At 36.6% G+C, this 13,089-nt stretch overlaps 1 protein-coding gene across 1 annotated transcript in view; it reads right to left on the bottom strand.

Annotated features, from left to right (window-relative positions):
• The window catches only part of rxfp1 (relaxin family peptide receptor 1), a 152,376-nt gene that overhangs the window by 30,173 nt on the left and 109,114 nt on the right, over nucleotides 1–13,089 (bottom strand). The window contains exons 6-8 of the mRNA XM_022684392.2: nucleotides 5,709–5,780; nucleotides 3,160–3,231; nucleotides 2,671–2,742 (exon numbers count right to left, since the gene is read on the bottom strand). Coding sequence (XP_022540113.2) covers nucleotides 2,671–2,742; nucleotides 3,160–3,231; nucleotides 5,709–5,780 — 216 coding nt within the window. The remainder of the gene's footprint in view (nucleotides 1–2,670; nucleotides 2,743–3,159; nucleotides 3,232–5,708; nucleotides 5,781–13,089) is intronic.

Genomic DNA, 13,089 nt, shown 5'->3' with positions numbered 1-13,089 from the left:
ATTAATCACAGTGGGTTTAAACTATGTGCTGATTTAGAGTCTTGTATTTTTAACCAGCTATCAGAAACATATCATCACAGTTTACGTGGTTAGCCTATCGTTACCTTTCTTTTAGAAAAATCCCCGTTTATCCAGATCTTAATCAGCTGAAGCTGCTGCAGCCCGATCCCGCTGCTAAATCTCACAGCGAGGGGGCGGGGCTTCCCCCACTAGCACACCGCGGGCCGCAAAACCCAGAAAGCTGATTGGCTGTTTGTGCTGAGAGGCGGGACTTAATACCTGAACCGGCTCTGTGATTGGTCTGGTCTGTCTCCTCATTAATAGTACAGCTGATCTGAGCGAAACGATATAATTTTTGGGGGGTATACGATGGCAACGCGCCACGCTACACGCCTTGCACGGGGTGTACGATAGGGCCCTTAGTGTTACTGCTGCACTCAGAATAGTCTGTGTGGGGCAGAGAATAGTCTAGGTAGGAGTGTCTAATATAATAGAGTGGAGGACAGGGCATGAACACAGTGTTTAAAAACTCCAGCAGCACTGCTGTATCTGATCAACTCATACCAGCACAACACACTAACTAACTAACCTCATACACAACCTTTGTTCTGTTAGTGTACTAATGCTGCCTTCAAGTCGTGTTGGAAATACCTTATTTAGATATAGATCGATTTTTAGATAAGACCCGAGTTTCCCAGTTGGGGGCGTGTCAGAAAAAAGAGGTCATGGCGGCTGACAGTATGGATCATGCTCCTAAAATATACTCATAAATTATGTCTTAAATAAGTTTATATAAAGTTTATAAATTGTAAGATAGATTCAACTCAAACATACTATCCTGATTTATACTCATACATTATGTTATTAATAAGTTCATATTAAGTTTATTATTGTCAGATAAATTCAACTCAAACATAATAAAATCCAGATTTATACTCATAAATTATGTCATTAATAAGTTCATATTAAGTTTTTGAATTGCAAGATAAATTCAACTCAAACATAATAAAATCCAGATTTATACTAATAAATTATGTAATTAATAAGTTTATATTCAGTTTATTTATTGTCAGATAAATTTAACTCAAACATAATAAAATCCAGATTTATACTCATAAATTATGTCTTTAATACGTTCATATTAAGTTTTTGAATTGCAAGATAAATTCAACTCAAACATAATAAAATCCAGATTTATACTAATAAATTATGTAATTAATAAATTCATATTAAGTTTATGAATTGTCAGATAGATTCAACTCAAACATAATAAAATCCAGATTTAAATCCTTAAGTCAGTCTTAAAGCTCTGACTGACTATTGATTTTATGTGCAAATATTATTAAACAGTCTTTTTTAACAACCTGCTTTACATATAATATATTATATACACATATATATTTTGTATATATGATATAATTTTCTAATGCCGAAGAGGACTTTAAGGCAGCATAAGCATAAGTCTAACCCACTACCCAAATAATAGTTGCTCTGTGGTGGTCTCTCCTGTGGGGTCCTGAGCATTGAAGAACGAAGTGAAAGGACGATAATAATAAAGTAGTCAGCGAAACAGATACAGGATACAGTCTATAATTATAGAAGTATAAAGTGATCCCACTGTACAATATATGCCCAGTGGAGGGTAGAAACACAGAGGTGGTTATGTACGAATATATGAGTATAAGCCCTAATACAGTTGCAAGAGAAAGTATGTGAACCCTTTGGGATTATTTGGATTTCTGCATAAATTGGTCATTAAATGTGTTCTGATCTTCATCTAAGTCACAAGAATAGATAAACACAGTCTGCTTAAACTAATATCACACATAGTGAACACAACATGTTAACATTCACAGTGAGGGGGGAAAAAGTACGTGAACCTCTAGGCTAATGACTTATTGAAGCCAGAATGTGATGAGTTTGGATGTGTTGGTTAAAGCTGTCCTGCCCTATAAAAAGCACACACCAGTTTTGAGTTTGCTGTTCTTAAGAAGCATTGCTTGAATAGTGAGTTGTGCATCATGCCTCGCACAAAAGAACTCTCAGAAGACCTACGTTCAAGAATTGTTGACTTGCATGAAGCTGGAAAGAGTTACAAAAGTATCTCTAAAAGCCTTGATGGTTATGTTTCCATGGTAAGACAGACGGTCTACAAGTGGAGAAAGTACAGCACTTTTGCGACTCTCTCTAGGCGTGGTCGTCCTGTAAAGATGACTGCAAGAGCACAGCACAGAATGATCAGTAAGGTGAAGAAGAATCCTAGCGTGTCCGCTGAAGACACATGCTAATTTTTTTGTTGACAAACCTACAATGAGGAAAACATGAAACAAAAATAGAGTTCATGGTTAAATTTACTGTGGCCAGATGGCTAAATATACTGTGGACAGATAAAACCATAATTACGTTGTTTGGAAGGAAAACAAAACGCTATTTGTGGAGAAAAAAGGCACAGCACACCATCATTCACACCTCATCCCAAAGGGTTCACATACTTTTTCTTGCAACTGTATACTATAAAAGTAATAATAGTTGTTAGGAACTAAGGTAAAATCAGAGACAGACAAACTGTGTGTTTTTATGCAGCATTTCCATTTAAAAACACTTTTCTCTGCTAATTAAAGAGCTAAAAAAAAAGCCAAAACAGCAACAAGGCTGAAGGCAGAAACTCACAGCAGAACAAGAGAGCGCAACCCGGAGAAGGTCAGGGAGGACACATGCTGGATTTTGTTGTTTTCCAGAATCCTTTGAAATAAAAAGAAATAAAAAAGGAAAACAAAAAGGCAGAGAGTTCATTAATAAACATTGAAGTCCAGCAGCAGCGGTTCAGGGGGATGCTAGTAGATGCATGAAGGTTATGGCATACAGTATAATTCAATACCATTTAATCAGGCATGTGATGGAACTGCTCTCCAGGGCTGAATTCAATCACGAGTGCTTTATTGAAGGAGTGAAAAAGCGTACAAAACATCAGGTATGCAAAAGTAAATGCTAATGCTAATAGGTAATGAGGTGGCACCCTTCTGGTCACCTAACGCTACACAGTAATGACTTTGCATCCCAGGTAATGAAGCTAAGGCTTTAAATTCACTGGAGTTTATGCGCTAGAGACTATCTGAATAATAAGCATGAGGAAAAAAAGAAAGTATATGATGCGCTTACAGCCACTCCAGCTTGTGCAGGTCCTGGAATACTCCCGGCATTAGGCTGGAGATTCGATTATGGCTCAAATACCTGAGAAAACAAAGGGCCGATGCTCTCAGCAGATCCCACAACAGTCTCACAGCCTTTTATCTTCAACCCTGAACATGCACAAACAAAGCCTTTGGCTTCTGACGGAATCACCGTTATCTTCTTCTTCCGAAAGCAGAACGCAAATACAAAAAAAAAACAAGCAGAAGAACAGAAGGCGCCACAAGAGCCACGAGTGAGGCTCAGGCAGAGCCACGACTCGCTACACAGTGACAGTTTAGCCAAAAATCCCTTTTTTTTAAACAATTTCTAAACTTTGTACAAATATACTCAAACTGTCAAACCATGCTTGATTCTTTAGTTTTGTACCAAAGCAATCCCAAATCAGGAAATGCAAACTTTCAAATGCTTACTTACAATTGTTTTTAATTGCAGACAATATTAACCCAAGATTTTTAATGCTTTATGCTTTATTAATAATCTTCAATCCCAAAACAAAAGGCTGGAAAAGTAAGTGAAGATTGAGTAAATCAAAACCTGATTTTATATTGTATTCAGTGTGATAAAATATAAGAAAAATTGATTTCCAGTACAAAAATAGCTTTCCCAATTTATTCAAAAGAATGTTCCAGACAAAACAGAGTTTTGAAATGCATTGGACGATAAAATATATAATCTGACAACTAAATCAGACTTGAAGAAAAAAAGGAAACATTAAAGTTATGTGGCAAAGTTTCTGACTTTGCACGATAACCTAAATGAACTTCTAGCTGTGGTTTGCACAGAAAGAAAAAAAAAATAAAATAAAAAAAAATAAAAAAATCCCTAAAGCCCCAATGTGCTGGAAGATCTCAGCTGCTAGCATCTCCCAGCTCCACCAATCACAAAGCGAGGAGTGCAAATCCTCAGGGTCGACCAGACATAAAACATTATAACTGGTCCCCAACCTGTTTAATTAGCTTGTTATAGTTGGAAAAAGGGGCCATAGGTTTCTGTTAGTTCTTAAAATGCATATTCAGCCCTCATGATGCACAATACATATCTCAAACAGTTACAAAAAAATGTATTAGATATACTGTTTTTGGTACCAATTCCAAGAAAAGACCCTGAGGTCCATCTTGCACAATGTAAAACACTTAACCAACTTAACTAAAATCATAAAGTGCATAAAACTGGGTAGAATATTGATTATTTATTTAATTAGAAATAACACAATATACTATATAGCAAAACTCCTCTATATTCTTTCAGATATTACAGCTACAATTGGAGTAATTTGCAAATAAATCAAATGACCTGTTATATAAAAAGTCTTTTGAAGAAGATTGGTTCACCAATAATGGATCAATTTCAGAAAACGCTCCTTACCATTGTTAAGATCGCAGTTGCTAAGCGTTCAGACAATCTTTGCTTCTGAGATGCTTTGACTTGAGGTTGTACTTGTACTCGCTGTACTTTCTGTAGTGGGTAACTTAACATACTGTAGAGACATGTAGATACACGTAGAAGAACTATCTAAATTACTTGATCTAAGTATACCACTCATGCCACATTTACATCTTCTAAATGATGATTCAGACCTTCAGTTACCTTTAATAAAAATAAGTATGTTATTGGCAGGTATTACAGCCACCAAAAATAAATGATTCTGCAACTTTGGATTTCCCCTTAACTTTCAGTTGTAAATATTTGGATCTTTATTTTTTTAAATATAATCAGAATGGAATATTTAACGTCTAAAATTAACAAAGCAAAATTTTCAAAACAATGAGTATTGTGTATCCAGCTTTTTGTTGACTTATTTGCTCCTTATTTTCTTATTTGTTTGTTTTTTAGTAATATTTTTTTAAATACGGATTTAAATACTGTCTAACTGTCCAACTTATTGTATGCGGTTGTCTGCTTCCTCTTCTCTAGCTCTTCCCTAGACCTGTTTAAAAATCTAAAAAGCAAATAAAAAGATCACAAAAAAAAGCATACCGTAACATAACATTACCAAATACAAAATCTCATAGTATAATTAAATTGTATACGTTATTTTACAGTAATGAACTGCGACTATTAGTTGTAAGCTTATCATGCATGTCAAAACTTAAATCTCTGTGCAAAAAAAAAAAGAGGAACTGGGTTCAAAAACTGGGTTTCTGGGTGAGATTAGCAAATCATTGCCTTCAATTTTTATTTTCATTTATTTATTTTATTTCATTTTACACTGTGTTCCAACTTTTTTGGAAGTGAGGTTGTAAATAAAGTGTTAATGAAGTAAAAACTATGTTTTTTAAGCAAAGTCATAACATTCAAGGCTCATACAAGTCAATGCACTCTCCTCACTAATTAAAGTCTGTTCTTTCGAATGCGTCACATCATAAGATTATTAATGCGTCACATCTGCGTCACAACCAGTGTTTAACATCACTTATAAGATAACACCTTACAACATATACAGATGTATACAAGGGTTCACAAGCCAATCTCTGAGGTAACCATGTGCTAAATGAGTTGTAAAAGCGAACACTTACAGGCGCGTCAGGTTGTACAGGCCTCTGAAGGCATGGGGCTCCACCACTTTAATTCGGTTGTGTTGAAGATACCTGAGAGAAGAGTTCACAGAGAGAGAGAGTCAGTGTACAGAAGATACCTGAGAGAAGAGTTCACAGTGAGAGAGTCCAGAGTACAGAGGAATTATCATCAATACAGGAACAGCTACACTCAACTCAACTCAACTATTCATCTGAGACTGACCTTAACATTACATAACAGTATGTTACAGTAAATCACTACATACAGTGTATTTAAAATATATATATATATATATATATATATATATATATATATATATATATATATATATATATATATATATATATATATATTTAAGCATTCATTAATGCTATAATCCCAGTTATTTACTATTTATTATGCAAAATATATTGTTAGAACCTAAACTGTAATAATAGTAATAATAACAATGATGCACTGTCAATAATTGTATATGTATGACACTTCATATTTCATACATTTATATTTACATTATTTACATATTTTATTTATTTATTTTATATATATGTTACATTATTCTGATTGGTTAGATAGACAGATAGGTAATTAGACAGACATAAAGACAGACAGATATTTAGAGACAGACAGACAGAGACAAGCAGATAGAGACAGACAGATAAACAGACAGATAGACAGACAGACAGACAGACAGTTAGAGACAAACAGTAACAGGCAAATAGAGACATACAGAGACAGACAGACAGACAGTTCGAGACAGATATAATCCAATAGATAAAACAGACAAACAGATAGTTAGAGACAGACAGACAGACAGACAGGCAGACAGACAGCTATACAGACATACAGGCAGACAGGGGGCAGACAGACAGACAAATGGAGACATACAGACAGACAGACAGATAAACAGTCAGACAGACAGATAGTAGGAGGCAGACAGATTCTAATAGATAAAACAGACAAACAGACAGTTGGAGACAGACAGACAGACAGACAGACAGGGGGCAGACAGACAGACAAATGGAGACAGACAGACAGATAAACAGTCAGACAGACAGATAGATAGATAGATATTTGTTCATGTTTTTAGGCAGTATGTTTGTTTAGTTTGACCTTTCTGAAGCTGTATAGGGTGATAGAGACTGAACGCTGTTACTCAGAAACGAATGTGTTTGAACATGAAAAACTGTATGCTGAGACTGTTTCATCTTTTCTATCTTATCAAAGCCATTTTTCTTGACGATATTTGATCTCGTACTGAGCTTTGAACACATTGTACACTATTTGTAGGATCAAACATCCCAGTTAAAGTCAATTAATATAAAACTACACGCAGGTCTCCCAGGGGCTGGACCTTTCAGGATGTAGAATTTGCTTTGGATGGTCCATAAGGCTTTAATAGAGCATAATATAAATCCTAGAAGGATGAGTGACAGCACATTAATTGCTTATAAGACATTTATTAGCCTATATATTAACAGAATAGTTCAAACACATTACACGATTGGTCAAATGCATCTCATGGGGACAATCGTTGGGTAAATTAGAACATGGGACTAGCATTGTGTGCCATGACTTTTGCCTTGTTCCATGGAAGCAAAGATCACTGCTCTGACTGGGATATGTGTGTGTTTGGGGCCTCCTGAATTGAATGTGAATGTGATTTCTGCCAGATTTGCTTGTCTGTTCACAGGGACAATACTAGCCAGACACCACCGGTCACGATTATTCCTCCCACTGCAGTGCCCACTGTGGGTGATAATATTAGCCTATATCCATCTGGCACCCACTAACAGACCTCACTCCATCTCCCGTAATTCAACAAGTCGCCTTGCTACACTGGCTATTGTTCATCCTCACTCACGTGCTCACATCCTCACAAGATAAAACCTCACAACTTATACAGGAGTGGGGGTCTCCAAGTCATCTCCTGAGGTAACACTTTATTCATTAATTCATTCATTCATTCATTCATTCATCATCAATACCGCTTTGTCCGTCAAGGGTCACGTGGGGGGCTGGAGCCTATGCCAGTCAGCATTGGGCAAAGGCAGTATACACCCTTGACAGGCCGCCAATCCATCGCAGAGTAACATTTTATATGAAATTTAAATACATACAGCTATCCCATGACTTTTGGCATAAGTAGGTATACATTAAGTATACAAGTATGGTGTAAGAGTATATTATATTACAGTTTGTATGCAGATATGAAACTACACTGTGTGGACAAAAGTATTGGGACATCTGCTCATTCATTGTTTTTTCCACAATCAAGGGTATTAAAAAGCAAGTGTACCTTGCTTTTGTTAGAGTAATTATCTTTATTTTCCAGGGAAGGCTTTCTATCTGCTAGATTTTAAAGCATTGCTTCCTTATTCAACCTCGGCACAACACCAAACCAAAATATTATAAAATGACACTTTTTAGCCTACTTATGACAATATGGTCTATTAATTCATCTATACTAACTCAGTAATATCAGTGAGAGCTCGCTCATTCACATTCATGTTTTTTCTCATAAAAGTTGCCTGCTTCTCCTCATGTTTTCAAACAAAATAGTACATCTGTTTGTTTTGAAGCGTCAGATGTTTAGTTTGGAGATAAATCCAAAAGAAAGATAGCTTTCGCTGTACTGCCTCAAGATGAACGTCTTTGCTTTTTTGACTTCCACCAGTACTAAAGCCTTCATCAGGGTCTGGATTTTGTCCCGGGCCCTGATCAGAGTTTGGATTAATTATTTTCAAAAACTTCTCCATCACTGTCCAACTGTCTCGTTCATCACTACAGCTGTGTCACATCTCTCTCTCTCTTTGTCTCTCTCTTTGTAGCTATCTGCTGCCCCTACTGACACCGAAAATCACTTCAAAATGTGTCAAATAATGACCAATTAATAAAATTGGATCATTTTCCACGGCACACCTTGCAAAATCTCATGGCACACTGGTGTACCTGGGTACAGTGGTTAAAAAACACTGGCTTAGAGTATTTGATTGCATTCAGCCCATCCATAATCTCCAACTCATCCCAAAAATATTAGACAGAGCAAAACCATTTCAGAGAATACAGCTCCACTGCTTCACAGCTCAATGGAATTGTTGATGTGCATTTGCACATTTGTGTCAAGTGTCCCAGTTGATGTTTCAATACTTTTGAAACCCTTCTAAAAAGGGTTGCAAAACACAAGATAGAAATAGAAGAAAGCATCACATGTATTGAGACATTCTCACTCGTACTAAATATTCAATGATCTCTCAATCAGTGGTAAGAAATGAATGTTTTATGAAGTGTTTATGCCGTCCGGATTTCTGCCCGCGCTCTACCCTCATCCAAGTCTCCTCCACTGCCATTGCTGTTTTCTTGTGTTAGCTGTGATTTGGTATTGCTATTTCCCTCAGCGCCGATTTTGTTTATATCCACGGCAGAGCCTCCATCTGTCACTAGATCAAGGATGCTCTTTAGATGGGACTGCAAACACAGGGCCAATTCCATCACACTCAGCCATCTTCTCAAATGAGGAGTGACAACAAAATGCGAAGGCGTGGAGGCATCGGCCTAAAATACACACTCAAACACATACAGAGGCCTGAACCCCAACAGAAAACACTCTGCACCTTTATTCAGAGCCCTCTGAGGTGACAAAAATAAAAATAATAAATGAAAACAGTATAAATCTTGTGAAGAGTGCTATGCAAAGTTGAAGGTTGCGTTTGTTATATTGTGTACAGTAGATTTGAGTTAGTTCGTTTTGTAAACGAACTAAAGAAGTGCACTAAACAAGTTTCCATATACTTGACTTGATTTGAGGTTTGAGACAGATTTCATTTTTATATATATAAATGAGGGTTAATCTACAGTTACAGTAGATACAGAAATCGCCGGCAGTAATAGCAATAATGGTCTCTTCCCTAACTTCTTGCAATTGGTCCAAAAAAGTCTGAACCATCTCAAAAAAGTGTTTTTTACATCACAAACAAACCTGATCATGATTCAGTTGATCCAGAACAAGATCAACAGTTGAGCTGAGAACTTGGATGTACAGGGGTTGGACAATGAAACTGAAACACCTGGTTTTAGACCACAATAATTTATTGTCCTGCTGGATACACTCTAAAAAACAGAGGTACGATATGAGTACTTTTTTGTACTCGAAGATACACTCTTTATAATTGTACCCTCAAAGGTACAACATTGGTCTTTACGGGGTCAGATTTGTTCCCTTTGAAGTACAAAGTCATTTCTAACAGCAATAAGTACAAATTTGTACCATTTAACCAGCCAAAGGGTACATTCAGTATTCTGCATCACTGTACTAATGAATTATATATATTTAAATTGCACATTTTTTATTTGAAAGCCAGACAATTTTGTATCATCAAGTTTTTGAGCCATATTTAGTTGATGATAATGTTTATAATCTTTATGATCTTTACTGCCACAAAAACCATGGGTACAAAAAAGGACTTTCACTAAAAGGTACTTTTTTGTGCCTCAATATAAGGTACAGCCCCAGCGACAAGCTTTGTACTCTTTTAAGTACAAATCTGTACTTATATTTCTTAGAGTGTAGTTCAGGTGTGAACAGGAGAGTTGAGGTGCACATTGAATTCTGCCGTGATTTGGGCAGCCGTGGTTTTATGTTTTTTGGATACAATCCGGGTTAGCACCCGAACATCCCTTTCAGACAGCTAGCTCTTGCGTCCACAGTTAATCCTGTTGGATGTGGTTGGTCCTTCTTGGTGGTATGCTGACATTACCATGGATACCGTGGCTCTTGATGCATCACAAAGATTTGCTGTCTTGGTCACAGATGTGCCAGCAAGACGTGCACCAACAATTTGTCCTCTTTTGAACTCTGGTATGTCACCCATAATGTTGTGTGCATTGCAATATTTTGAGTAAAACTGTGCTCTTACCCTGCTAATTACACACTCTGCTCTTACTGGTGAAATGGGCAATTAATGAAGATTGGCCACCAGGCTGCTCCAATTTAGCCATGAACCTCCCACACTAAAATGACAGGTGTTTCAGTTTCATTGTCCAACCCCTGTACAAACTACTTTTGTTACAGTACTTAAATACATTGGGGTCTGTAAAGATACACCCTATCGTCGCTGTCTAATATAAAACACATATCTCCAAAACAGCAACTTTACAGAAGAGAGACCTTCTTAACTTTCAATGAAAATTAAGGTAAAAAAAAGTTAAAGACTTTCTATTGGGTCATACTTAAAGATTTTTCAACTAAATATAAAAGACAGTTTCTGTGTTCAAATGATGTTGTAAACTAAAAATCAACCTCCTCCAATGAATGCATACATTCAGCTAATTTAAGCTGCACTCATTGCTGACACAGATGTAAAAATACACAGATACTGACACAGTTTGTTCAGTCCCTGTAAACTACTGCCAACAGAACAGGACTCTCTAAAGCAAATGTGTCACATGTATCTATTGGCATCATGCCAAATGCCTTACTTTAGTGAGCTTTAGTGAGGTCAGGATGTTGGATGTTTTCCACTCCACCCCACCTCATACCCAATGTCTCCATCTCTAATGCCACTCTGGGCATGAGTCCTCTCTGTGCATGTATTTTAAGTCTGCTCTCTAGTTTGTATTAAGGGTGGGACAATTTATCTATATTGGGATATATCAGGTGGTATCAATCCGAGTCCTCAAGACTCACCCCCAATGTCACTTACTACAGTTACTCAAATGAAAAGGGTAGACCTGCGGTGAAGAATATTGGTTGCCAAATTCTTTGAAACGGATGCCACAAAAAAACAAACATTTCGGGTATTTGCTTATTTAGAATTATTTTATTCTCTTCAGTAACTCTTCAGATGGTGTGAAGTATTGTAAAGATATATGGAGTACTGCAAAATCCCAGTACTGTGATATCATTGGTAAATCATTTTCGATGTAGCCGAGCTAACATAAAGTTAAAGAGATTGAAACTGAAGTTTAAATCATAAAAACAAGCAAAGTAAAACAAATAGAAATAAAAATATAAAAGGCCAAAAGTAAAGGCAGTAACAAAACAAGTAAAATGATTAAATGAATAGAATAAATAAAATAAAGGGGCTAAATGGTAAAACATAAAATTAGATAAATGAAAAAAATATATATATCAAGGTAAAAGAAAATATGAAGGTGGTTAGATATTAAAAGTTAAAAATAATTTAGTGACACCAGTGAGCTTTAGTGAGTTTAAGGGTTTCCTGTAGTAAATTCAAGCTTGTTGGTGCTGCTCTGTAACTAAAAGCAGATTTTCCCAGTTCAGTAAAAACTCTAGGAACCTGACAGGTGATCCAGTCACTAGAGCGGGTCTTATAATTACTGGTGTTTTTAGGTACTGGTGTTTTTAGGTTTTTAGGTATGGATGAGTACATGTATATTGTGATAATCTTGTATTGTGATATGCCCTGTGTTTCCCACCTGTAGTGTGTATAAATGTGTTCACTCCACATATAGGCTGAAAGTGGAGAGCACATTTCATCAGTTCAACAAGCATGAGTAAGGTGTAGAGGGGTATTAAGCACCCCACCACTGAGATGTTAGCAGGGGAACTTTGTTATGTGGAATGATGGTGCTCCATCCAGTACAATTGGGATTTTTGTTTTGGTGAGTTAAGGATGAGGTAGATTGGTGATCATTTAGACCTCACAAATGCTATCTTCACTGAACGCAATCCAATTCTCTCAGCAATGCAACTCCAATGAAATTCCAATACTCCAAAGAACTCCAGAAGAACCAATGGATGGGTAACTTTTCTAATACTTGCCTGCTTAGGTACATAAAGTGTAGCAAATAATATAACAATTAAATCAACTCCAATTACATTGCTTGGCCAAAAAAAAAAAAGTCACCACCTGGATTTAAGTAAGTAAATGATGTGGGGTTGATGCTGCCGTTGTTCAGGTCTAGGTTCAGCAACAGTATGTGCTGAAAGAATGAGGTCAGCTGACTACATGAATATACTGAATATAGACCAGGTTATTCCATCAATGGATTTTTTCTTCCCTGATGGCATATTGACAGGCATATTCCAAAATGATAATGTCAGGATTCATGGGGTTGGAATTGTGGAATTGTGATTCAGGGAGCATGAGATCATCATTTTCACACATGGATTGTTCGCCACAGAGTCCAGACCTAAACCTCAATGAGAATCTTTGGGATGTGCTGGAGGAGGCTTTGTGCAGTGGTCAGACTCTACCATCATCAATGCTGCAAGATCAACACTGGATTGACATAAATCTTGTGACATTGCTGAAGCTTATTGAAACAATACCACAGTAAATGTGTGCCGTATTTAAAGCTAAAGGTGGTCCCATGAAATATTAGAGTGTATGACCTTTTCTTTTGGTGGCAACATTTTAT

Source organism: Astyanax mexicanus, chromosome 10 (assembly GCF_023375975.1).
Source record: "Astyanax mexicanus isolate ESR-SI-001 chromosome 10, AstMex3_surface, whole genome shotgun sequence".
Taxonomy (NCBI): domain Eukaryota; kingdom Metazoa; phylum Chordata; class Actinopteri; order Characiformes; family Acestrorhamphidae; genus Astyanax; species Astyanax mexicanus.
The sequence above is the reverse complement of the archived record's forward strand: the minus strand, read 5'-3'. Positions and strand labels throughout refer to the sequence as shown.